The 25,996-nt window shown below is 41.8% G+C and overlaps 2 protein-coding genes across 3 annotated transcripts; one reads left to right on the top strand and one right to left on the bottom strand.

Annotated features, from left to right (window-relative positions):
• Positions 1-6,720: 6,720 nt before the first annotated feature.
• LOC129831299 (fMet-Leu-Phe receptor-like) lies at positions 6,721-11,397 on the bottom strand. Its single transcript, XM_055894561.1, has 2 exons — positions 11,178-11,397; positions 6,721-8,041 (listed from the first exon to the last, which is right to left on the bottom strand). The coding sequence occupies exon 2, from the start codon at positions 8,038-8,040 to the stop codon at positions 6,967-6,969; it is 1,074 nt and encodes a 357-aa protein (XP_055750536.1). The 5' UTR covers position 8,041; positions 11,178-11,397; the 3' UTR covers positions 6,721-6,966.
• A 3,721-nt stretch (positions 11,398-15,118) lies between these two features.
• On the top strand, positions 15,119-22,530 carry LOC129831298 (sialoadhesin-like). 2 transcript variants are annotated; one of them, XM_055894559.1, is made up of 9 exons: positions 15,119-15,254; positions 16,718-16,800; positions 17,582-17,950; positions 18,732-19,043; positions 19,584-19,850; positions 20,061-20,157; positions 20,280-20,298; positions 20,611-20,697; positions 22,076-22,530. In XM_055894559.1, exons 2-9 carry the CDS (start codon positions 16,731-16,733, stop codon positions 22,136-22,138), a joined length of 1,284 nt encoding a protein of 427 aa, XP_055750534.1. In that variant the 5' UTR covers positions 15,119-15,254; positions 16,718-16,730; the 3' UTR covers positions 22,139-22,530. The 2 variants fall into 2 exon arrangements, with proteins under 2 accessions (XP_055750534.1, XP_055750535.1); XM_055894560.1 differs by having other exon boundaries at positions 15,119-16,800.
• Positions 22,531-25,996: the final 3,466 nt, after the last annotated feature.

Raw genomic sequence — 25,996 nt, 5'->3', positions numbered from 1 at the left:
TTGGTGCGGCTGGCTTCCGGGTTGGAGGCGCACACTGCTTAAGAAACAGTGCGGCTTGGTTGGGTTATGCTTTGAGGACGCATGGCTTTCGACCTTCGTCTCTCCCGAGCCCGTATGGGAGTTGTAGCGATGAGACAAGATAGTAATTACTAGCGATTGAATAACCACGAAAAGTGGGGAGAAAAGGGGGTAAAATTAAAAAATATATATATATTTTTTTGTTGATATATATAGCCCTTCTTACATCAGCTGATATATCAAAGTGCTGTACAGAAACCCAGCCTAAAGCCCCAAACAGCAAGCAATGCAGGTGTAGAAGCACGGTGGCTAGGGAAAACTCCCTAGAAAGGCAGGAACCTAGGAAGAAACCTAGAGAGGAACCAGGCTATAAAGGGTGGCCAGTCCTCTTCGGCTGTGCTGGGTGAAGATTATAACAGAACATGGCCAAGATGTTCAAATGTTCATAAATGACCAGCATGGTCAAATAATAGTAATCACAGTGAACAGGTCAGGGTTCCATAGCCGCAGGCAGAACAGTTGAAACTGGAGCAGCAGCACAGGCAGGTGGACTGGGGACAACAAGGTGTCATCATGCCAGGTAGTCCTGAGGCATGGTCCTAGGGCTCAGGTCCTCCGAGAGAGAGAGAGAAAGAAAGAAAGAGAGAAAGAGAGAATTATAGAGAGCATACTTAAATTCACACAGGACACCGGATAAGACAGGAGAAATACTCCAGATATAACAGACTGACCCTAGCCCCCCGACACATAAACTACTGCAGCATAAATACAGGAGGCTGAGACAGGAGGGGTCAGGAGACACTGTGGCCCCATCCGATGATACCCCCAGACAGGGCCAAACAGGCAGGATATAACCCCACCCACTTTGCCAAAGCACAGCCCCCACACCACTAGAGGGATATCTTCAACCAGCAGCACTACTGCGGAACTAGTGCTCCAACCCCACCTCCATCACTCCACCCCCCAACAACACTTACACCATCACCCCTGGTACATCACAAGGTCAACGAGAGGATCACAGAGGCCATGTTTCCGTTCACAATTATTTTCAGTGTATTTCTGCTTTGTTACTTCCCCTTGTTGTTTTTTTAAAAATGTGGTTGTATAATTCCACCTCCGACCCCTTCAAAATAAGTCAGCTAGCGCGAATCTGATTGAATCTAGCCTTGAATCTAAAAGTGTCAGGACACAGTGTCTAAGCAATGCTGATTCCTTGGCTGGTGTGAGAATCCTAATCTAGAGAATGTAATGAATGTCATGATGATCAGTGACAAAACAACTGTGACGGATGTGTATCGCTGAAATAGTAGCAAAGAAAAACATAACTTGTGTAATTCCATGCACAGTAGCACCCTTCCCCCTTCAACCCCTTCAACCCATTTTATTATTTCACTTGTTGCTCAATTCAAGACCTTTACGCTTTTGACTCATGACGAATCAAATGACTCAGACAGACAGTAGTATAGGTCAACAGTGTTGGTTGAAGAATGTGATATCCGTTTACATGGTACATTCTTGACAATGGCAACTGGTCAAATTGCTTTACACAATTATTGATTTAGAGAAGTCTTTTACATTGTGTAACACATTGAAAAGATAAAATCACCAAAAAAGATATCACAATGTTTAACGTATCACCAGTTACACTATTCAAAATAGTCAAACAATTATTATTTTTTGCATTGGACATTTTAACCTTTGACATATGTTACAAAAAGCAATGATTGTCACGCCCTGACCTTAGTTCCTTTATTATGTCTCTATTTTGGTTTGGTCAGGGCGTGAGTTGGGGTGGGCATTCTATGTTTTTTTTCTATGTGTTTGGCCTGGTATGGTTCCCAATCAGAGGCAGCTGTCTATCGTCGTCTCTGATTGAGAACCATACTTAGGTAGCCTTTCCCACCTGTGGTTTGTGTGTAGTTGTTTCCTGTTTTGTGTTGTTTCACCTTTCAGGACTGTTTCGATTTTCATTGTTTTCACTTTGTTATTTTGTATTTCATGTTCAGTTATAATAAATTAACATGGACACTTACCACGCTGCGTTTTGGTCCGATCTATCCTGTTCATCAGATGAAGAAGATCATTACAATGATGCCGAGCAATGATGATACAGGGGGAAGAGCGTCATTTTTTTAAAGGGGTAGATCAGCTTTAATATTGCATACTGTTACGACTTCTAGGAGTAGTGGGTGCGGAGTCAGCAGAGGGTTTACGACAACCGTATTTATTCCGGGGACAGAAAAGGTCACGCCAAAAAACACCGGGCGCATACAATGACCGGCCCAAAAACTGGACCCAAACAGTCCGGAGAAAATAAGAAAATAGCACATCCACCAAACGAACAGAGAAACAAGCCTGCACAAAAGGAGGCGGGCATAACCGGCTTAAATAGCCCTAACCAAAACCCAAACAAGAAACAGGTGTAACCAATAAGACAAAACTAACAGAAAAGGAAAAGGGGATCGGTGGCAGCAAGTAGACCGGTGACGACGACCGTCGAGCCCCGCCAGAACAGGAAGAGGAGCCACCTTCGGTGGGAGTGGTGACACATACAGATTGTGGCTTCTATCAATGTCATTGTCTGCATCATTTTCAGTCCCACATATATATTTTTTTAAATATATACAGTACCAGTAAAAAGTTTGGACACACCTACTCATTCCAGGGTTTTCTTTATTTTTACTATTTTCTACATTGTAGAAAAATAGTGAAGACATCACAACTACGAAATAACACACATGGAATCATGTAGTAACCAAAAAAGTGTTAAACAAATCAAAATATATTTTATATTTCAGATTCTTCAAAGTAGCCACCCTTTGCATTGATGACAGCTTTGCACACTCTAGGCATTATCTCAACCAGCTTCATGAGGTAGTCACCTGGAATGCATTTCAATTAACAGGGGTGCCTTCTTAAAAGTTAATTTGTGGAATTTATTTTCTTCTTAATGCATTTGAGGCCATCAGTTGTGTTGTGACTAGGTAGGGGTGGTATACAGAAGATATCACTATTTGGTAAAAGACCAAGTCAGTATTATGGCAAGAACAGCTCAAATAATCAAAGAGAAATTACAGTCCATCATTCCTTTAAGACATGAAGGTCAGTCAATCTGGAAAATTTCAAGAACTCTGAAAGTTTCTTCAAGTGCAGTTGCAAAAACCATCAAGAGCTATGATGAAACTGGCTCTCATGAGGACCGCCACAGGACAGGAAGACCCAGAGTTAACTCTGCTGCAGAGGATACATTCATTAGAGTTAACTGCACCTCAGATTGCAGTCCAAATAAATGCTTCACAGAGTTCAAGTAACAGACACATCTCAACATCAATAGTTCAGAGGAGACTGTGTGAATTAGGCCTGTTTCTTGCTTGGGCCAAGAAACAAGAACAATGGACATTAGACTGGTGGAGTCCAAATGTGCGAAATTTGGTTCCAACCGCCGTGTATTTGTGATCCGCAAAGTAGGTGAAAGGATGATCTCTGCATGTGTGGTTCCCGCCGTGAAGAATGGAGGAGGAGGTCTGATGGTGTGGGTGTGCTTTGCTGGTGACACTATCAGTGATTTATTTAGAATTCAAGGCACACTTAACCAGCATGGCTAACACAGCATTCTCCAGCGATACTCCATCCCATCTGGTTTGGTCTTAGTGGGAATATCATTTGTTTTTCAACAGGACAATGACCCAAAACACACCTGCAGGCTGTGTAAAGGCTATTTGACCAAGAAGGTGAGTGATGGAGTGCTGCATCAGGTGACCTGGCCTTCACAATCACCCGACCTCAACCCAATTGAGATGGTTTGTGTCGCGCTGGTATAAAGGATCGGGAGACAGGTGTAGGAATGCGTAATAGGGTTTTTTATTTACCCAAATTACAGCGTGCCGTGTACAGGCACGGGGACGAAGACCAAATAAACACGTATACAACACACAGGGTAGAAACTCAAACAAAAGAGCGAGGAGTACCTCGAATAAATAACACACGTGCACAATGATTAACAAACGGGATGAGATCCGTAATCATCTGCGCAATCCACAATGGCAAGAATGCCAAAACACACAGCACAGGTACTCACACGCACCAACGAACATTATAACAATAATCGACAGGACACTGGTAAACCAAGGGCACACTAACAAAATTACTAATCACTGGGAATAGGGGCCAGGTTTGCGTAATGAAAGTTCCGGAGGGATCTGTGACAGTTTGGGATGAGTTGGACCGCAAAGTGATGGAAAAGCAACCAAAAAGTGCTCAGCACATGTGGGAACTCGTTCAAGACTGTTGGAAAAGCATTCCTCATGAAGCTGGTTGAGAGAATGCCAAGAGTGTGCAAAGCTGTCATCAAGGCAAAAGGTGGCTAATTTGAAGAATCTAAAATCTAAAATATATTTTTATTTGTTTAAAACTTTTGTGGTTGCTACATGATTCCATATGTGTTAGTTTTGATCTCTTCCCTATTATTCTACAATGTAGAAAATAGTAAAAATAAAGAAAAACCCTTGAATGAGTAGGTGTGTCCAAACTATTGACTGGTACTGTATATTATTTGAAATATGTATATACAGTATATATTTTATATATTTTCCTTCTTTATTATTTTGCCCTAACCCTATCACCCTCCCATAATTGGAGTAAACTAACGGACAACAATACTTAGGCTTCTACTTCCAGCTTATACATACTATATACATTTTACAGACATTATATTTTACATTAGTTATCTGTTTTTTTGGGGGGGGCGGGGGGGGGGGGGTCCCAGCCTTCAGCTACACTCAACCCCTCCCATCTATCTCTGAAGACCATTCCATTTTGATTTCTAGCTGCCATATATTTTTCCTCTGTGCTGTGATGTGTCACAAAAATTCTGAACCTTTCTATTCTCATAGTTTCTACAGATAGTAAATTAAAGATAAACATTTTTGCTAATAGTATTTTAATATTATTGATCTATTGACTCTGACTTTTGAAATCACCCAGCAGTGCTGTTTGCAGAGTTAGCTCCAAGTAAAACTTTCAGTTTTTTAGCCATTCCTGAACCTGTGACCAAAAACAAGCTACATATGGGCAGTACCAAAACAAATTATCTAATGGTTCTGCCTCTTCGTAGCAAAATCTGTAGAGCTGGGACGGTTGTATCCCCCATATAACATCATATTGGTTGCTAGAATTATTATTTTGTATAATAATATGCATTGAAAATATCCTCCCTACTCGTTTGCTATCTATATGGTCCTTAAATGAAACTGGTATACTTTTTTATTTATCACTATTTTCTTCAACCAATTTTGGTCTTTAATGCAGAGCTAACAGACAAGTTCCTTACCTTCTCCCCTTTCCACTTGCGTCCTCCATTTTTGTGGTAATGATGCAATCAGTTGGTTGCAATTTTGGATTATGGATTAATTTTGGATTTGAATATTTTTTTGTTAACTGCATGTGTGACATAACTCCACCAGTCCTATTTATGATATAATTGCAAAGATTATACAGTTTTTTGTACATTTTTTCCCAAAATAATGTTTTTTTTAATCAATTAGTATATTTGATTTTAACCATAATATTTGTTCAAATATTTGTTCTGTCTTTTCTGGTGGATTAAACTGAACTGTTCTGTTTGTTCCCATCCATTCATGTCCCTTCTCCTCCATTGTCCTGAGGGAGATTGCTGTTTCTCTGCATCCTGGACCTTTGGGCCTTTCATGAACGACACAGAGGACATGATATAGCTAGCTACACCGTTTCAGACAAGACAGGAAAACACTTCTGATTCTTATTTAGATAGACTTTAGATAGACTTTAGACTTTAGATAGACTTAGATAGACTTTAGACTTTAGATTGACTTTAGATAGACTTTAGACTTTAGACTTTAGATAGACTTTAGATAGACTTTAGATAGATTTTAGATAGACTTTAGACTTTAGATAGACTTAGATAGATTTTAGATAGACTTTAGACTTTAGATAGACTTTAGCTGAACTTTCTCTCTTACATACTTTTTATTTCAGCACAAGAGTTCTGAATAAGTAGAGAGATTGAATTTCAGAAGAGATACATTGAATAACTAGTGTGAATTGAATTGTGTGAGTGTGGTGTTTGTCACTGCAAATTAATTAACCATCCTCTTTAAACTGGCAACCACAGAGCTTAAGCTGAGCCACTGTGTTCACCACTGACACAGTTGTCTGAAGGAGAGGCCAGTCAGACTACTGAGAGACGAGTCATACGACTGAGACATGATCGAAACAGTCTAACTGTGAGGAACAATGTGGTGACTAAAAGAGAAACAAACGACCACCACACTTCCTCAAGTCCAGCTGTCCAGATTACATCCTCTGTTTCTGACTTCCCTCTCCCTTTCTTTCTATTTTCTCTCACATCTTTCATTTCCCCCTTTCCGAATCATCAATGAGAGTGAATGAGGTGTCACCGATATGTAAAATTCACCAATGGCACATAAGGATGCTGTCCTGTGGAAGACAATGATTCTAAATGGAAACGCTAAAATGGAAATAAAAGTTTTTCCCCTGTTGAGACCTGAAGTTGACTTTTAGTAGAAATAGCATGACTGAAGTCATTTATGACTTCCCCCAAAAGTTGTGTCACTTCCTCCTGTTATGTTATTGTCTATTTTCTAGGCACAGTTCCACTCAATCTGTGATTTTCATCACATACATCAAAACATTTGCACATAACACTTTGAAATTGTGAGAATTATTTATTGAGTCATTTACATACATTCACAGTCTCTATGTATCCCCTGTGGTCTTGCTTCCGCCTCTCTTAGCTAGCTACAACAAAGTCAGTGGAATGTGAACGGTTTGAACAACTGATCAAAAATATATATATTTTTTTGTCTACACAAGCTATTCAGCTATTCAGCGTTAACTAGCCTGTAAATGAATAAGGACTCAAACCCCTCCGCACACCAAATGTGACTTCCCTCAGAAGTTGGCCACATTTACTCGAGACTGACCAGTCACCATTACAGGTCGTGACGCAGGGCCAGAACTATCATCCACTGTGCGCTCGTTGGACTGCGTGGACCGACCATCCCTGTCATCTGCTAGTGCTCTCTGGTACACCCCCGCTAAGCTCTGCCTGAACCTTGAACCTCTCATGTCCAACCCCATACAGAAGTACAGCAGCGGGTTCACACAACTGTTGAAGTAAGCAAAGCCTTTGGCCACTGTCAGCCCCACCTTCACCATGGTACTCTTGCTGTACATCATTTTGGCCAGTAGGAGGCAGTGGTAGGGCGCCCAGCACAGGAAGAAGGCACAGACCAGCGATGCCAGGATACGAAGGGGACGCGACTTGCCCGACAGGCGGGTGCGTCGGATGCCCACCCCTGCCAGGACGTAGCAGCAGAGGATGATGAGAAAAGGAAGCAGGAAACCGCATAGGAAGCGGATGGAGTAGAGCGCTAACTTAGCGCTGTTGTCGCCTTCCATTGGCTCCTTGACCTCCAGCGAGCACTTGCTCAGGTTGTTCTTGCCCAGGTAGACCTGGCGGTAGGCAAAGTAGGGGGCGCTCAAAATGGCCGCCACCGCCCACACGCCGGTGCTCATCAGGCGGGCGGCGCAGAGTGTCCGGCGGCGTTTGGTAAAGACGGGGTGCCAGACGCACAGTGCCCGGTCCATGCTGATGACGGCGAGCAGGAACACGCTGCAGAACATGTTGGTGTACTTGAAGAATCCGTTGAACTTGCACAGGAAGATGCCGAACGGCCAGTAGTCGAAGAAGAGCTTCTTGGTCAGCGAGAGCACACGGCTCAGGCAGAAGATGAGGTCGGCCACGGCCAGGTTGACCAGCCACACATTGGTGACGGTGGGCTTGAGCTTGAAGCCCGCCACCCAGATGACCACAGAGTTGCCCGTGGTGCCCAGGACAATGGTCAGCGTGTAGAGGACAATGATGAAGTTGTCCATGATGGCGTCAATGTCCACCACGGTGGCTTTGTCATCTCGGCCGGCTGAGGCAAGGAGGACGAATGGAAGCGTGGCGTTGGATGTCATTCTGTTAAAAAGGGCGAGAAGGGTGTGAATATACAGAATGACTTCCTTATACATTACCACTTAATGGCTTTCCTCTAGATGAGGCATAAAGTGTAACACTTTTTCCTCTAATGATTTTGAACTTTGTCCAGCCAGTAGCCAATCAGTTATTATTATCAGGAAGAGGACTCATAGTCACAAATGGACAGAACTCTATAAATTCTTGACTTTAAGATTAAAATATCTTTAGCTTTTTAGGAAGTATTCTGAATCTTCAGATGGGACCTTGTGTGCCGGGCATGATGTGATCTGTCCATGACAGTCTGAGTCATTCTGAGTCCATGTCTGGGAATGTGTGTGTGTATTTGTGTGAGTATGTGGCGGAGGTCTGGAACTGTGAACTACTCACAGTTGTACTTTTTTGTTGTTGTTGCTTTTTCCAACGTGCACACCAGTGGAGGCTGCTGAGGGGAGGACGGCTCATAATAATGGCCGGAACGGTGTTAATGGAATGGTATCAAACATGTGTTTGATGTATTTGATGCCATTCCACTAATTCCGCTCCAGCCATTACCACGAGCCAGTCCTCCTCAACGAAGGTGCCACCAACCTCCTGTGGTGCACACCCACATACTATGCTATTCATCGGATATTGACAGACCGTCTGCATTCCACCTAAAACATATCAGTCCAACAAGGAACTTGTAAGAACACGATTGCCGTCCTGTTCCTCTTTGCATACAGTATCTCCATTTCCCTTCCAGAGGCATACATAGACAGGAACCATATAATGGTGTTGTCTTATGACTGATGTGACCAGTCTCTTGCCCAGGTACCCTCTCATTAAGAGTCCGACCAGAGATACCTGGGTCATAGCTGCGGCAAGTAGGGTGCTGGGGGTGTTACAGCACCCTCTGGTGGTGAGATGGTAATCCGCAGTCAGCACCCCCTAGTCAAAACATCTTGCGGCTACGGCCTGGGGTACATTTACATTTAAGTCATTTAGCAGACGCTCTTATCCAGAGCGACTTACAAATTGGGTAGTATATTAGGGCACAGTATCCTGTGCAATGTACCCATTCCCATCAGTGAGCCAACAGTAAAACAAACATATTCCTGTTGTCTGGCAGCCAATAAGCTTCCGGTCCATATACCTGATGGGGTTTACTTAGGAGCACGATTGTTAGGAACGCGTTATTAGGACCTGAGCCAAGAACGCACTCCACCTCTTGGACGGTTTTGTGGTTGTGCTTTTTTTAGAGGCTTCTTTGATATGACGCCAATATGATTTGCATTCCCCTAAATACTTCCATTGCCATGAAGCTGGCTCCCGGCACACGTTCAAAGTCAATATTGACCGACTACATTCATTGGTTGTTCTTTATCAGTTTGAGGATGTACTCCATTCATGGAAATACACCTTACAAAGCCAAATCCGATCATTCATCCGAAGCACTGTCATTGACAGACGTGAGATATTATTTCTGTTTAAATGTCTTTATTGTCAAGATTAACAACTATGTGTTACTGTTAGATTGACTGACATACTGTATGTACTGGTGACTTCATGATCAACGGGACTAGCACAGTGGACTGATTGTTCTGGACTACAGTGTATACATTCTGGACTACAGTGTATACATTCTGGACTACAGTGTATACATTCTGGACTAGTGTATACATTCTGGACTACAGTGTATACATTCTGGACTACAGTGTATACATCCTGGACTACAGTGTATACATCCTGGACTACAGTGTATACATTCTGGACTACAGTGTATACATTCTGGACTACAGTGTATACATTCTGGACTACAGTGTATACATTCTGGACTACAGTGTATACATCCTGGACTACAGTGTATACATCCTGGACTACAGTGTATACATCCTGGACTACAGTGTATACATCCTGGACTACAGTGTATACATCCTGGACTACAGTGTATACATCCTGGACTACAGTGTATACATCCTGGACTACAGTGTATACATTCTGGACTACAGTGTATACATTCTGGACTACAGTGTGTACATCCTGGACTACAGTGTATACATCCTGGACTACAGTGTATACATCCTGGACTACAGTGTATACATCCTGGACTACAGTGTATACATTCTGTACTACAGTGTATACATTCTGGACTACAGTGTATACATCCTGGACTACAGTGTATACATCCTGGACTACAGTGTATACATTCTGGACTACAGTGTATACATCCTGGACTACAGTGTATACATTCTGGACTACAGTGTATACATTCTGGACTACAGTGTATACATTCTGGACTACAGTGTATACATCCTGGACTACAGTGTATACATCCTGGACTACAGTGTATACATCCTGGACTACAGTGTATACATTCTGGACTACAGTGTATACATCCTGGACTACAGTGTATACATTCTGGACTAGTGTATACATTCTGGACTACAGTGTATACATTTTGAGCATTTAGTCATTTTACTACACCTCCTAGTTTATGGCACTGCTTGTGTCACTGCTACAGTATGTATGCTTGCCTACACGATTAAATGCTGTTTGCCCCTCGGCTCGTAAACACCGAAGAGACTTTGTTTTCAATGAAGTTTAAATAAATGCTGAGAAAAAAACATGCCATATCTCACGTAGACTATACTCAATCACAGGTTGTAATTTGCTGGGTCCCCCCCCGTCCACCTCAATGTCATATTTGAATCTACAGTAGTAATGTATATCAGTGGCTAATCATTAATCATCTTGTTGGCAACTCAATTTGAGCTGACGTGTGGTGATATGGTAATGGAAAGCAATAGACACAGATAAAGGGTAACATCTTCTTTGGATAGTCCCTGACAGATGATCTGTACATATTCAGCTAACTATACACAGAATCTCATCATTTGTCCAGAATAGGCTATAGCATGTTGCTACTGTTCGTGTACAGCTTGAGTATAGTATAGCTAGTCGGAAGACAGAGTTGCTGCATGTCAAAAGAGTTTACGTTGTCTCTAACTGAATCAAACCAGTCGTCTGTTGATAGAACATCTACAGAATGTTCTCTCTTGTACTTGAAACTATCCAAATTAAGTGATTTAAGAAACAAAATGAAAAGTAAAGCCAAAAAATGCTGTGTACGGTTGTTATTCATACTGATAATGCTTACCTATGAGTTGAGATGCTCCAGTAGTAGCTGACCAGTACTTCAGCTTCAATGGTTGAACAGAGTGTGGAGGTGCATAGTTCTATGCTGTGTGTCTGTGCAGATAGTTGTGTCTCTGTGTCACTACAATCCTCACTGTCCTCTCTGTCCTCTCTATGTGCATCAGTGTGTCTGTGCGAGCGAGTCTAAAGGATGTGGGCTCAAACCCCCTGTCACTGTGCCACTTCGGTGGCCACAGAAAAGACATGAGTTCTATGAACTTCCTCTCTCTCTCTCTCTCTCTCTCTCTCTCTCTAGAAGAGGCAGGAGTTGGAAGGGGGTGGGGACTACTGGCCATGCCTTACTCGTTCATTAGACGCTCCTCCCTCTTCAACTGGAGTCCACTTCTTGCCTCTCTATGTTCAGCCAAAAGAAACACACAGGAGGTGAATGCCCCCAAAATCTACAGCAGTGTTCTCACATATATACAGTGCCTTCAGAAAGTATTGATACCCCTTGACTTATCCCACATTCTGTTGTGTTACAGCCTGAATTCAAAATGGATTAAATAGATTTTTTGTGCTCATCCATCTACATACAATACCCCATAATGAGAAAGTTTATTGAATATGCAAATGTATTGAATATGAAATACAGAAATATCTAATTTGCTAAGTATTCACATCCCTGTCAATATATGTTAGAATCACCTTCTGCAGCAGTTACAGCTGTGAGTCTTGGGTAAGTCTAAGAGATTTGCACACCTGGATTGTACAGTCGTGGCCAAAAGTTTTGAGAATGACACAAATATGAATTTCCACAAAGTTTGCTGCTTCAGTGTCTTTAGATATTTTTGTCAGATGTTACTATGTAATACTGAAGTATAATTACAAGCATTTCATATGTGTCAAAGGCTTTTATTGACAATTACATGAAGTTGATGCAAAGAGTCAATATTTGCAGTGTTGACCCATCTTTTTCAAGACCTCTGCAAACCGCCCTGGCATGCTGTCAATTAACTTCTGGGCCACATCCTGACTGATGGCAGACCATTCTTGCCTAATTAATGCTTGGAGTTTGTCAGAATTTGTGGGTTTTTGTTTGTCCACCCGCCTCTTGAGGATTGACCACAAGTTCTTAATGGGATTAAGGTCTGGGGAGTTTCCTGGCCATGGACCCAAAATATTGATGTTTTGTTCCCCGAGCCACTTAGTTATCACTTTTGCCTTATGGCAAGGTGCTCCATCATGCTGGAAAAGGCATTGTTCATTTACAAACTGTTCCTGGATGGTTGGGAGAAGTTGCTCTCGGAGGATGTGTTGGTACCTTTCTTTATTCATGCCTGTGTTCTTAGGCAAAAATTGTGAGTGAGCCCACTCCCTTGGCTGAGAAGCAACCCCACACGTGAATGGTCTCAGGATGCTTTTCTGTTGGCATGACACAGGACTGATGGTAGCGCTCACTTTGTCTTCTCCGTACAAGCTTTTTTCCTGATGCCCCAAACAATCGGGAAGGGGATTCATCAGAGAAAATGACTTTACCCCAGTCAAATCAAATCAAATTTATTTATATAGCCCTTCGTACATCAGCTGATATCTCAAAGTGCTGTACAGAAACCCAGCCTAAAACTCCAAACAGCAAGCAATGCAGGTGTAGAAGCAACGGTGGCTAGGAAAAACTCCCTAGAAAGGCCAAAACCTAGGAAGAAACCAGGCTATGAGGGGTGGCCAGTCCTCTTCTGGCTGTGCCGGGTGGAGATTATAACAGAACATGGCCAAGATGTTCAAATGTTCATAGACTTTATTTATTTATTTTATTTTACTGTTATTTTACCAGGTAAGCTGACTGAGAACACGTTCTCATTTGCAGCAACGACCTGGGGAATAGTTACAGGGGAGAGGAGGGGGATGAATTAGCCAATTGTAAACTGCGGATTATTAGGTGACCATGATGGTTTGAGGGCCAGATTGGGAATTTAGCCAGGACACCAGGGTTAACACCCCTACTCTTACGATAAGTGCCATGGGATTTTTAATGACCTCAGAGAGTCAGGACACCCGTTTAACGTCCCATCCGAAAGACAGCACCCTACACAGGGCAGTGTCCCCAATCACTGCCCTGGGGCATTGGGATATTTCTTTTAGACCAGAGGAAAGAGTGCCTCCTACTGGCCCTCCAACACCACTTCCAGCAGCATCTGGTCTCCCATCCAGGGACTGACCAGGACCAACCCTGCTTAGCTTCAGAAGCAAGCCAGCAGTGGTATGCAGGGTGGTATGCTGCTGGCTGCAGTTTTGGGGGGATTCAGATGACCAGCATGGTCAAATAATAATAATCACAGTAGTTAACGAGGGTGCAGCAAGTCAGCACCTCAGGAGTAAATGTCCTCAGCAGTCCAATCCCCGTACCTTTTCCAGAATATCAGTATGTTCCTGATGTTTTTCCTGGAAAGAAGTGGCTTCTTTGCTGATGTTCTTGACACCAGGCCATCCTCCAAAAGTCTTTGCCTCACTGTGCGTGCAGATGCACTCACACCTGCCTGTTGCCATTCCTGAGCAAGCTCTGTACTGGTGGTGCCCCAATCCTCCAGCTGAATCAACTTTAGGAGACGGTCCTGGCGCTTGCTGGACTTGCTTGGGCGCCCTGAAGCCTTCTTCACAACAACTGAACCGCTCTCCTTGAAATTCTTGATGATCCGATAAATGGTTGATTTAGGTGCAATCTTACTGGCAGCAATATCCTTGCCTCTGAAGCCCCTTTTTTTGCAAAGCAATGATGACGGCACACGTTTCCTTGCAGGTAGCCATGGTTGACAGAGGAAGAACAATGATTCCAAGCACCACCCTCGTTTTGAAGCTTCCAGTCTGTTATTAGAACTCAATCAGCATGACAGAGTGATCTCCAGCCTTGTCCTCGTCAACACTCACACCTGTGTTAACGAGAGAATCACTGACATGACGTCAGCTGGTCCTTTTGTGGCAGGGCTGAAATGCAGTGGAAATGTTTTGGGGGGATTCAGTTCATTTGCATGGCAAAGAGGGACTTTGCAATTAATTGCAATTCATCTGATCACTCTTCATAACATTCTGGAGTATATGCAAATTGCCATCATACAAACTGAGGCAGCAGACTTTGTGAAAGTTAATATTTGTGTCATTCTCAAAACTTTTGGCCACAAGTTAAACACTATTATTGCACACGGAGTCCATGCAACTTACTATGTAACATTTTTACTCCTGAACTTATTTAGGCCATAACAAAGGTGTTGAATACTTATTGACTCAAGACATTTCAGCTTTTCTTTGTTAATTAATTTGCAGCTCCACTTTGACATTGTGTGCAGTATTGTGTGCAGGCCAGAGACACACAATCTCAATTGAATACATTTTAAATTCAGGCTGTAGCACAACAAAATATGTAAAAAGTAGTATTATTTGATATGTTGTTGACATAATGAGATTGGGATGCCACCATGAATAAGCCTTTATCTTGACTAACTACAACATAAAGTGATGACCTTATGACGAATTGACTGACGCATCTAAACTCATCATTCAATCACCGTTTAAAAAAAATTTGATTACGAAACGAACGACGTCAATCTTTTAGCTTCATTGCAGATTTGATACAGTATTTGAGAACATAGAGTTTGAGTATTTAACTTTCCAAAACGACCAATATATGGCTTACTGATGCATGTACTGCACGATTGTATACAGAGCTTTATAAAAGCTATCTGCAGAATGCCTCTGGCCCCTGATAGTTTTGGGTAACTCCTACATGGGGATGCTGCAATCTGGTGGCAGACTGTGACAAGTCATCACGTTGTGCCTTTTTACAATAAAGAAGTCCGATATATCCTGCCACAGAACGTTGCAGCCAATTGTAAATGTTCTATCGACTGCAGGAACCATTCTCTTTGTTCTGACGTTTGCTCTTGGTTAAGAATTGAGCAAGCAGGGTTTGGTGTGATGAGGACAATTTCCTTTGTTTCCCAATGCATTTAAAAGAAAAGACAGCTTCTTGCTTGATTAAACACCCAGTGCCATTTTGGAGATATCGGTAATCTCAATATCCATAATCTCTTTCACTCAGTTACAGGTAAGGCCTTTTCATTATTTAATCTAAAAGACACATTTAAAGCATGACACAATAATCACAATTCCACAAAATCTCATTCAAATACATTGAATCACAATACTAAAAAGACTTGAATCGTAGAGAAAGTAGAAATTGTATTGCCGTGGAAATGTGTTACCTCTAAATTTAAAATTGAGTTTTGGAAAAATGGTACTGATAAACAATACAATTACATTTTTGCTACAATTGAATGTCAGTAGTTAAGGTGTTCATAGGTAATTGCTACTTAGAGTCAAATGCTAAACATTCCAGGATTTTTACCTATTTGTACAAACACTGAACAAAAATATAAACGCAACAAGTAAAGTGATGGTCCAATGTTTGATGAGCTGAAATAAAAGATCCCAGAAATGTTCCATATGTACAAATAGCTTATTTCTCTCAAATGTTGTGCCAAAATTTTATTTTCATCATTGTTAGTGAGCATTGATAATCCATTCACCTGACAGATGTGGCATATCAAGAAGCTGATTAACAGCATAACCATTACACAGGTTCACCTTGTGCTGGGGACAATAAAAGGCTACTCTAAAATGTGCAGTTTTGTCACACAACACAATGCCACAGATGTTTCAAGTTTGAGGGAGCGTGAAAATGGCATGCTGACTGCAGGCATGTCCTCCAACACCGTTTTAGATCATTTGGGAGTACATCCAACCGGCCTCACACCACACACCACGTGTATGGCATCTTGTGGGTGAGCAGTTTGCTGATGTCACCGTTGTGACCAGAGTGCCCCAAGGTGGCGGGGGGTTATGGTATGGGCAGGCATAAGCTACGGACAACGAACACAATTGCATTTTATCAATGTCAATTTGAATGCACAGAGATACCGTGACGAGATCCTGAGGCCTATCGTCGTGCCATTCATCCGCCGCCATCACCTCATGTATCAGCATGATAATGTACACTATTCCTGCTAGATGAAAATGTCCCAGTGCTTCCATGGCCTGCATACTCACCAGACATGTCACCCATTGAGCATGTTTGGGATGCTCTGGATCGACGTGTACAACAGTGTGTTTCAGTTCCCCGCAATATCCAGCAACTTCGCTCAGCCATTGAAGAGGAGTGGGACAACAATCCACAGGCCACAATCAATAGCCTGATCAACTTTATGCGAAAAAGATGTGTCACGCTGCATGCGGCAAGTGGTGGTCACATCAGATACTGACTGGTATTTTCTGATCCATGCTCCTACCTTTTTTTAAAGAATCTGTGATCAAAATATGCATATCTGTATTCCCAGTCATGTGAAATCCGTAAATTTGGGCCTCATTTATTTATTTAAATTGACTGATTTCCTTATATGAACTGTAACTCAGTAAAATCTTTGAAATTGTTGCATGTTGCGTTTATATTTTTGTTCAGTACAGATTATTCATAATTCTGATCTACTTTTTCTATCTCTATGTTTATTTGAGGTGTATTCTTACTATGGAAGGCATCTCAACAACATCACAGATGTTTCTGGGGTTTATTGCTTTCATCACTTTTCTGTTGAAAGGTCAGTTTCTTCCCGATTGTACATACTGTACTTCCCTCTTAACTTGTACACATTTTGACTTAATGACAATTATATCATCTCTGCAATATGTGCTTGGGTGTTTCGACAAATGTGTGTGAGATTGATAAACCTTTGTGTGTCCGTGTGTGTGTGTGTGTGTCCGTGTGTGTGTGTGCAGACAAATGTGTTTTGCTGTTCAGCCTGGCCTCAAAGAGTAAATGTAACACAGTAAATGTGAATATGTGACACTCAAATGAGTATGATATGTTACGTTTGGTTACGTAAAACAGAAGATTACTTTAGCCAAAAACAAAAGGAGGGAGGTTGGTTGGGGAGGATGGGTAGGCGTATAACACGAATGTCTAGGTTCGAACAATCACATCAAGGACAACTTTAGCATTTGAGCTAATTAGCAACTTTTCAACTATTTACTACTTTTTAGCTACTTTGCAGTTGCTTAGCATGTTAGTTAACCCTTCCCCTAACCCTAACCTAACCATATCTCCTAACCCTAACCTTAACCTCACCCTAGCACACATAGCCACCTAGCTAACGTTTGCCACAACAAAGTGGAATTCGTAACATGTCATACGTATTGCAAATTCGTAACATACAGTATCATATAAAATGGATGATGGACATCCACAAATTAATACATACCATACGAAACGTAACATGTCACACTAAATGGAGGGAGACAGATTAACATTTGCTATGTTACGCGTATCCCTGAGTCCAGGTTTTGCTGTTCAGTGTTTCTTGATGGTGCTGTGTTCTCCAGGTGCACTCTGCCAACAGTGGAGTCTGTGGACGCCCCAGAGCATTGTGGCTGTTGGTGGATCCTGCCTACTGGTCCCATGTACATTTGAGATCCTTGCTACATTTGATGCTGACTTGAAAAACTGCACACCCACTGGGCTTTGGTCTAAAAACAAATGGGGTGGAAATATAGTATTGAGCACAGCCAAAACAGATGACCAAAACATCATAAAGGGAGTGATGGTGGGAAATCTGTTGAGCAAGAACTGCACCACCCTTTTCAACAGTTTCCCTGCAGGATATGATGACACATATCTCTTCAGGCTGGAATGTGCTGGAACAAATCGCCTCAAGTATATTTTCTACCCAGGAGTACATATCAGTCATACAGGTACACTGAATTTGACCTTACCTAAGATATTTATGGTTTCCAATTAAAACAAATATTGAGGGCTAAACATTCTAACAAAAGGACTACATTGAATTCTTGTGAATACTAACAGCAAACACAGGTTTAAAAACTTAACACCAGGGCCGGCTCTAGCCTTTTGGTTGCCCTAAGCAAGATTTGGTTCAGGGGCCCCCTCACCAAGCAGTTCTACACATTGTTGCCATGGGGCAAAGAGCAATTTTATAACAAATTTCATGAAATTGTACACATTTTGTCATGACTTATGCCATGTTAATGACATCTGAGTGAGAGTGACCAACAAAATCAATGGGGGCCCCATGGAGGTCAGGGCCCCTGAGCACCTGCATGCTCGGCTAAGATTACAAACATTTTAGATAACTGGCTAGACTAACTTACCAATCTAAAAATTGTTAGCTGAGATGGCTAATTGAGTGACTGACATTGACTGACAAAACAAGAGAAAAACTGCGGATTTTTTTATTTAAAAAAAATAAATTCAACCTTGCACTTTGTGTATTCTACTATTCTAACTCTCAACAGAAAGTAATTTTTTGGGTCGGGGGCCCTAAGCGACCGCTTATAATCGCTTATGCCTGGAGCCGGCACTGCTTAACATGAAAAAGAGAGGGATGTTCTAAGCAGAGTTGGTTTAAACCTGGTTGCCCCATTACGGTATGTCATTGGGCTTTACCCAGGCCTCTTTCTGTCTTGTTATTGATTCTCTCGCTCTCTCTCTCCCACATACCTTTATTACCTCCAGACACCCCACCCAAACCCCAACTAACCCCTATTGGCAACATCACAGAGGGGGAGCTGGTTATACTGAGCTGCTCTGCCTCTGCCCCCTGCCCTACGTTCCCGCCCTCTCTGACCTGGACCTCTGGGCTGGGTGGAAGTGTTGAGAGCCAGCTACAGGAGGGTATAGATGGGCTCATGACCATGACCTCCACCCTTACCTTTACCGCCTCCCTCCTCCATCACGGGCTGATGGTCAAATGTTCTGCCCGCTACACGCTGCAGCCAGGGGGCACCACCAAGACGACTCAGGGGAACCTGACCCTCAATGTTCTGTGTGAGAGACTACAACAACCATAACCATATGACCACAACTATAAACAGTAGTGTAGTTATAGAATGAGACCAAGGAATCTCCTCATTCTGTTTGTGAACATGATTAGTTAATTGATAGATAATTGATACTGTTAAGTGCTAAACAGTATCAAAGAGCACAGGGCATAAAAAAACATACTGGTTAACAACATGAATTAGCAGGTAATAAGCAGCCAGTTAGCTATTCATACCTATGCAGTGATTCTTCCCATCCTCATACACTGCATGTGTACCTTCTCAATATTGCTTTCTGGATCATGTTCTCAATATGGCAACCTTCCAGCACACTTGTGAGACTTCAAAATGACACTAATCGTCATCTTTTTTTTCTTATTTTTTCTCTCATTCACACCAATACACTCTATTTCTATCGTTCGCACGCTCGTTGACACGCACATGACGAACGTTCCCTTGTGGAAACGGGCCGTTAATCTCACGGATCAAAATGAGCTCACGTACCTCATCAGGAAGTTGATTTAACTGTGTGGATTCTATCTTCCAGATGCACCTAAAAACACTGTAGCCCTGTCCAGCCCATCTGGGCCTGTGCCCGACGGGAGGGCAGTGACCCTGACCTGTCAGAGTGATGCCAACCCACCAGTGGAGCGCTACTCCTGGTACAAAGACATCAGTGGGCAGGTGACGTGGAAGGCTAATGGGCAGACACTAGTCCTCCTGGTCAGCAAGGCAGACAGCGGGCTGTACTTCTGTGAGGCCCACAATGAGAAGGGATCACAAAGGTCAAAGGTCATGCCTCTGGAGTTCGAAAGTAAATCATTTTGTTCACTTGATGACTAACACACAACATTTGACCTAATAGTGCACTGTATGAAATAGGGTGCCATTTTATTTGTTGAAAAGTGCCGTTGTTGAAAAGTGAACATTAAATCTCTATTTTAAATGGTTAACACTCAAGACAAATGGACAACAAATGAATAGTACATTTTAAAAACCAATGTTCTATTCCCATTGTTTGTAGGTGGCCAATGTTCTGTGATGGTCCCCTACATCATCTGTGGAGTGATGGCGCTGCTCTATGTTCTAACCGTCACCGTGGATGTGTATAAATATAAAAGGTATCATTGTTTATATGTTCATGCCCATCGAGTTTAGGAATACATTCATAGAAAACATTTATAGAAGGACTGTTCCGATCCACTTTGTTCTAACCCAAGTCCCCCCTTTTTCCTCCCCTAAGTCTGTCCAGAAGACTGAAAGTAAGAGGAACATTTTCATTTTCATAATATTCTGTTTAATTAACTGAGCAATTGTAAGGCATTGGCAGTAGATGACGCCGTATGATACGATACAGAGACACATGCGTTTCTACGTCAAAGCTTTAACAATTCTCTTTATGACTATTACACATCTTGAATCTTTCACCAAATTCACGGTGGTTTTGTATTAAACGTGCAACACTAATGCTCCTATTACATTTGATATGGTATTGATACCTCTGAGACTGATAGTCTGTTGGATGAGATATAACTCCTCCGTTTATACACAATTATTTCTCCTCAATATTCCAGCAGCAGCTAGAGCTGTCGGAGAAAGGAGACAACACGTACACTAACCTGACGGTCGCCAGCATCAGCTCTGACTATGACCAACTCCAGGTGATTACGAGGAAAAATGTCCAATATAAACTCACAACATACAATGTTGTCGTTTGTAGGTATTTAAGCTAACTGTTTTACGTGTGAGCATTCATTTGAATTAAGTAAAGTCAGTGGTGGAAAAAGTAACCAATCGTCATACTTAAGTGAAAGTAAAGATACCTTAATAGAAAATGACTCAAGTAAAAGTGAAAGTCACCCAGTAAAATACCACTTGAGTAAAAGTCTAAAAGTATTTGGTTTTAAATATAGTTAAGTATCAAAAGTAAAAGTATAAATCATTTCAAATTACTTCTATTAGGCAAACCAAACACCACCATTTTCTTTTCTTTTTACAGATAGTCAAGGGCACACTCCGACACAATTTACAAATTGAGCATTTGTATTTTGTGAGTCTGCCAGATCAGAGGCAGTAGGGATGACCAGGGGCCTCATTTATAAAACGGACTTAAGTGTGACTTATGCAGAAATGTATAAGTAGTTATTTATAAAACCTTACTTTGACGTGGAAATGATCTTATCTCTAAGCAAAGTCTAGACTTGACGTACGTGATTTTCCTGCTGCTTATGTCAGGCTATTCTTTTTTCCCTTGTAGTTTAAGGTCAGACCATTTCTTTTTCACTTCAGCCACAGTTCTGTCTTGCTGCCCCACCTGGTTCACTGCAGCGGCGACACACTCCCAAGCTACCTTTTTGGCCCCCTATTTAGTCCACCGAATAATACGTGTTGCCTGTCTTCAATCTCCTCTACCATCACCGTGATCTCGTCTTCCGAAAAGTTTGCTTTTTTCTTTTGGTCCATGGCTATTCCTGACTAAACCCTCATTTTTGCAAGCATTCTATAAGGGGAAATCGCTGATTGTAAGGCACGTTCAGGTGTGGTCAATTTGAAGTTAATTTGAGATTTATAGATCACAGGTGCGTAAGTTACAAATGGGCTACTTAGAACCTGCGTAAGCAAGGTTTTTTATGCTCAGTATCTTTTATGAATCGAACGTAAGCACACCGTCGGAAATGATCTTATGACTAAGTTCAAGAATCAATCTAAGAACATTTTTATAAATGAGACCCCTGGGATGTTCTCTTGATAAGTGGGTGAATTGGACCATTTTCCTGTCCTGTTAAGCATTCAAAATGTAACGAGTACTTTTGGGTGTCAGGGAAAATGTATGGAGTAAATAATACATTGTTTTCTTTAGGAATGTAGTGAAGTAAAAGTAAAGTTGTAAAAAATGTAAAGAAAGTAAAGATACCCCAAAAACTACTTAAGTAAAAATACTTTCAATTACTACTTAAGTACTTCACACCACTGAGAAAAGTCAAACATCATCAATGTGAATGTGTGTGTGTGTCTATTTGCAATGTCTTCCTTTGACAGATGACCAGGGCTGCCCGAGGTGAAGCTCACCCTGGCAGAAGAAGTGAAAGAGCTGCTCCTTGAAACCACATGGCAAAACAGATCCAGATTTGACCTTTGCATTTGAACTTTGTTGTATGGAAAATGTTCATCTTGTTATTTTTCTTCAGATCATACTGTATATTTCTGTCACAAAATATATGATATTATATATTTTAACCTGATGCCTCAATTTTATGTACCTGTCAGCAACAGATGTGGCTGAAAAAGCCGAATCCACTAATTTGAAGGATTGTCCACATACTTCTGACCATGTAGTGCAGTACTAAATTGTAGTTGAATGTTTTTGGTTTGTGGTTCAGCATCATCAGTGTATTTCTGTCTTCTTCTCTGTAGATGATGTTAAACCATGCAGGGGGTTGTGGTTTGTGTCAGTCAGGATTATAATGGGCATAATCAGTCGAATAAATCTCTTAATGCCATTCTACCGTGCCTTCTCTCTTGAAATTCCACACATTCCTTTGCCTTCATCAATGAACAGGAAAGAAAGTAGAGGAGTGGGTGGGCGGTGGAGGGGAAATGACGAAGCGGGGCGTGATCTGACATCACTTTTTTGACACCTCCCCAGATAACCAATTTTGATTCTGGGAATGTTACCCGAAGGTTGTGGAAATGTTCCCTGAACGTTGCACCAATGTTCCCCAAAGGATCAATCAGATGGTTTTCTTAATGTTCTTTGAATGTTCTCTTTTGGTTGTATGACGGTTCTGGGAATGTTCTCTGAATGTTACAAAGTTAGGAACGTTCTGGGAACGTTCTCTGAAGGTTACAAAGTTGGGAACACACACACCCAGGATTACACAATTAAATATGAACAATTGATACACAATTATAATTTCAGTTATCAATTTGTTTTATAAAACGGGTTCGGAGAAATCTGCAATCTGATTGGCACACACACACCTTTACATCCTCGGACCGAGGCCCGAACTCGGCGGTCCTCACTGCAGGAACTTCATCAACACTCTCGTCAGGTTCAATCTCTGAGCTACTGGAACACGTATGCCTCTTTTTGCACTTGACGCCAACCTTCCTCGACACACTGCTTCCCTCTACACTCAACTTCTTCTCGACAGTCATCACTGCACATGCCACCACATATAATTGATCCTCACTTTCGTCACTCTCAATTTCCTCAAGTTCTTCCAAAAGTTCAGCAAAATCCCTCATTCCATATTCCCTCATAACCATTTCCACTGTTCTCCTTTTTTTCCCTTGTCCATCATCTTTTCCTTCGCCAGATCTTCCAGAAGACCTGTGCCATCCCTCCACTCCATGTTTACTCATAATATGCTTCACTTTCCGCCTTATTTCCTTTTCCACCATCATCTCCAATCGCTCCCTTTCTACAAACATTTCTCTCCGTGCAACCTCTCCAATGCCATCTGTCATCTTGATAACAGCTCTCTATGGCTTGTGAAAGGAGAGTTCAATATTTTTTGGGAGGCGGGGAATAAAAGCGACTGAACAAAACTATAAATGCAATATGCAACAATTTCAACAATTTTACTGAGTTCATATAAGGAAATCAGTCAATTAAAATAAATACATTAGACTCTAATCGATGGATTTCACATGAATCGACAGGGGCGCAGCCATGGGTGGGCCTAGGAGGGTTGGGACTTGGGAGCCAGGGAGCCAGGCACAGCCAATCAGAATGAGTTTTTCCCCACAAAAAGGGCTTTATTACAGACAGAAATACACCTTAGTTTCATCAGCTGTTCTCAGACGATCCCGCAGGTGAAGAAGCTGGATGTGGAGGTCCTGGGTTGACGTGGTTTCACGTGGTCTGCGGTTGTGAGCCCGGTTGGTTGTACTGCCAAATTCTCTAAAACAACGTTGGTAGAGAAATTAACATTACATTCTCTGGCAACAGCTCTGGTGGACATTCCTGCAGTCAGCATGCCAATTGCATGCTGTCGAAACTTGAGACATCTGTGGCATTGTGTTGTATGACAAACCTGCAAATTTGCACCTGTGTAATGATCATGCTGTTAAATCAGCTTCTTGAAATGCCACACCTGTCAGTGGATGGATTATCTTGGCAAATAAGAAATGCTCACTAACAGGGCTGTACACAAATTTGTTCACAACATTTTAGAGAAATGCGTTTTTTGTGCATATGGAGAATTTCTGGGATCTTTCATTTCAGCTCATGAAACATGGGACCAACACTTTACATTTTGCATTTATATTTTTGTTCAGTATAGTTAGCTATTTAAAAAATGATGTGCATTCACATTCCCAGAATGTTCCCAGAACTTTTTTTCTTCCAACATCCAAACGGGAACCACAGGGGAACGTTGCGTAAAAGTTCTAATTCCTCTAGTTCCTAACCAGAACCCAACCAATGACCCCAACCAGTGTAAAGAAAGTTCTAATAATGTTATTTTATGAGGCTATTTGAACGTTCTCAGAACAATGTGTTTCTACCTTACCAAAATAGCGACTTCCCTAAAGTGACTTCTTTCATTCTTAGAAAAATTACTTTTCCACAATGTTCTCAGAATGTTCTGTGAAAGTAATTTTTCTAAGAACCGAAGGAGAAACGAAGGAGAACCTTTAGAGAACGTTGCAGGAACGTTCTATGCTAGCTGGGTCCCTCCCTTGCCCCCCATTTCCCACCAGGGAGGAAGTGGCAGATCTTTGATGACATCATGGCATGCTCATTTCCTTTGTCTGCTCTGTCTGAGTCTCTATCCGTTTGTGTCCATCCATTAAACAACATCAGGCAGAATGCTAGCAGAGAGATCTGACAGTACTTGCTACAGAGAGGGTTGGGTGGGGTGTTTTTTGTCGGGTGCAGAGTGGGGACATGGGGTCAGTGCCATTACTTTTGTGGGATTACCTAATTCACTAAAGGAGGGGAATGATATAAAACTCCTATAAAAAGGAATCACCACTTAGCAACCATTTCAAACATCAAACATATCTGATAAATATTAGTTTTGAATCATCTCTTTCAGAGAGATTGCAGCTCATCATATCAGAGTTACAGAGTGGGACAGTTTTTTTTAGCGTCTGATTGCATCACTATTTCAAACCCCAAATTATTCCATAGAAAGGCCTGATAATCGAACCCAATCAGTAGAACCTAACCGGTTTTAAGAACCCAACCAGTGAACCAAACCAGTATAAAAAACAGTATAAAGAACCCAACTGGCATAAAGAACCCAACCAGTATAAAGAACCCAACTAGTATAAAGAACCTAACCAGTACCCAACCAATGAACCCCACCAGTATAAAGAACCCAACCAGTATGAATAACCTAACCAGTACCCAACCAATGAACCCAACCAGTGTAAAGAACCCAAATAGTATAAAGAACCTAACCAGTACCCAACCAATAAACCCCACCAGTATAAAGAACCCAACCAGTATGAAGAACCTAACCAGTACCCAACCAATGAAGCCAACCAGTGTAAAGAACCCAACTAGTATAAAGAACCTAACCAGTACCCAACCAATGAACCCTACCAGTATAAACTAGTACAAAGAACCTACTAGTACAAAGAACCTAATAAGAACCAAACCCATGACCCCAACCAGTGTAAAGAAACCCAACCAGTATAAAGACCCCTACCAGAACCGAACCAGTGTTAAGAACCTAACCTGTATAAAGACCTCAACCAGTGTAAAGAACCCAACCAGTACAAAGACCCCAAACAACCAGTTTAATGAACGAAACCAGTACAAAGACCCCAACCAACTAGTGTAATGAACCCAACCAGTACAAAAAACCCAAACAACCAGTGTAATGAACCCAAGCAGTATAAAGACCCCAACCAACTAGTGTAATGAACCCAACCAGTACAAAGACACCAAACAACCAGTGTAAAGAACCCAACCAGTACAAAGACCCCAACTAACCAGTGTAATGA

This window comes from Salvelinus fontinalis, chromosome 32, assembly GCF_029448725.1.
Source record: "Salvelinus fontinalis isolate EN_2023a chromosome 32, ASM2944872v1, whole genome shotgun sequence".
NCBI classification, from domain to species: domain Eukaryota; kingdom Metazoa; phylum Chordata; class Actinopteri; order Salmoniformes; family Salmonidae; genus Salvelinus; species Salvelinus fontinalis.
The sequence above is the reverse complement of the archived record's forward strand: the minus strand, read 5'-3'. Positions and strand labels throughout refer to the sequence as shown.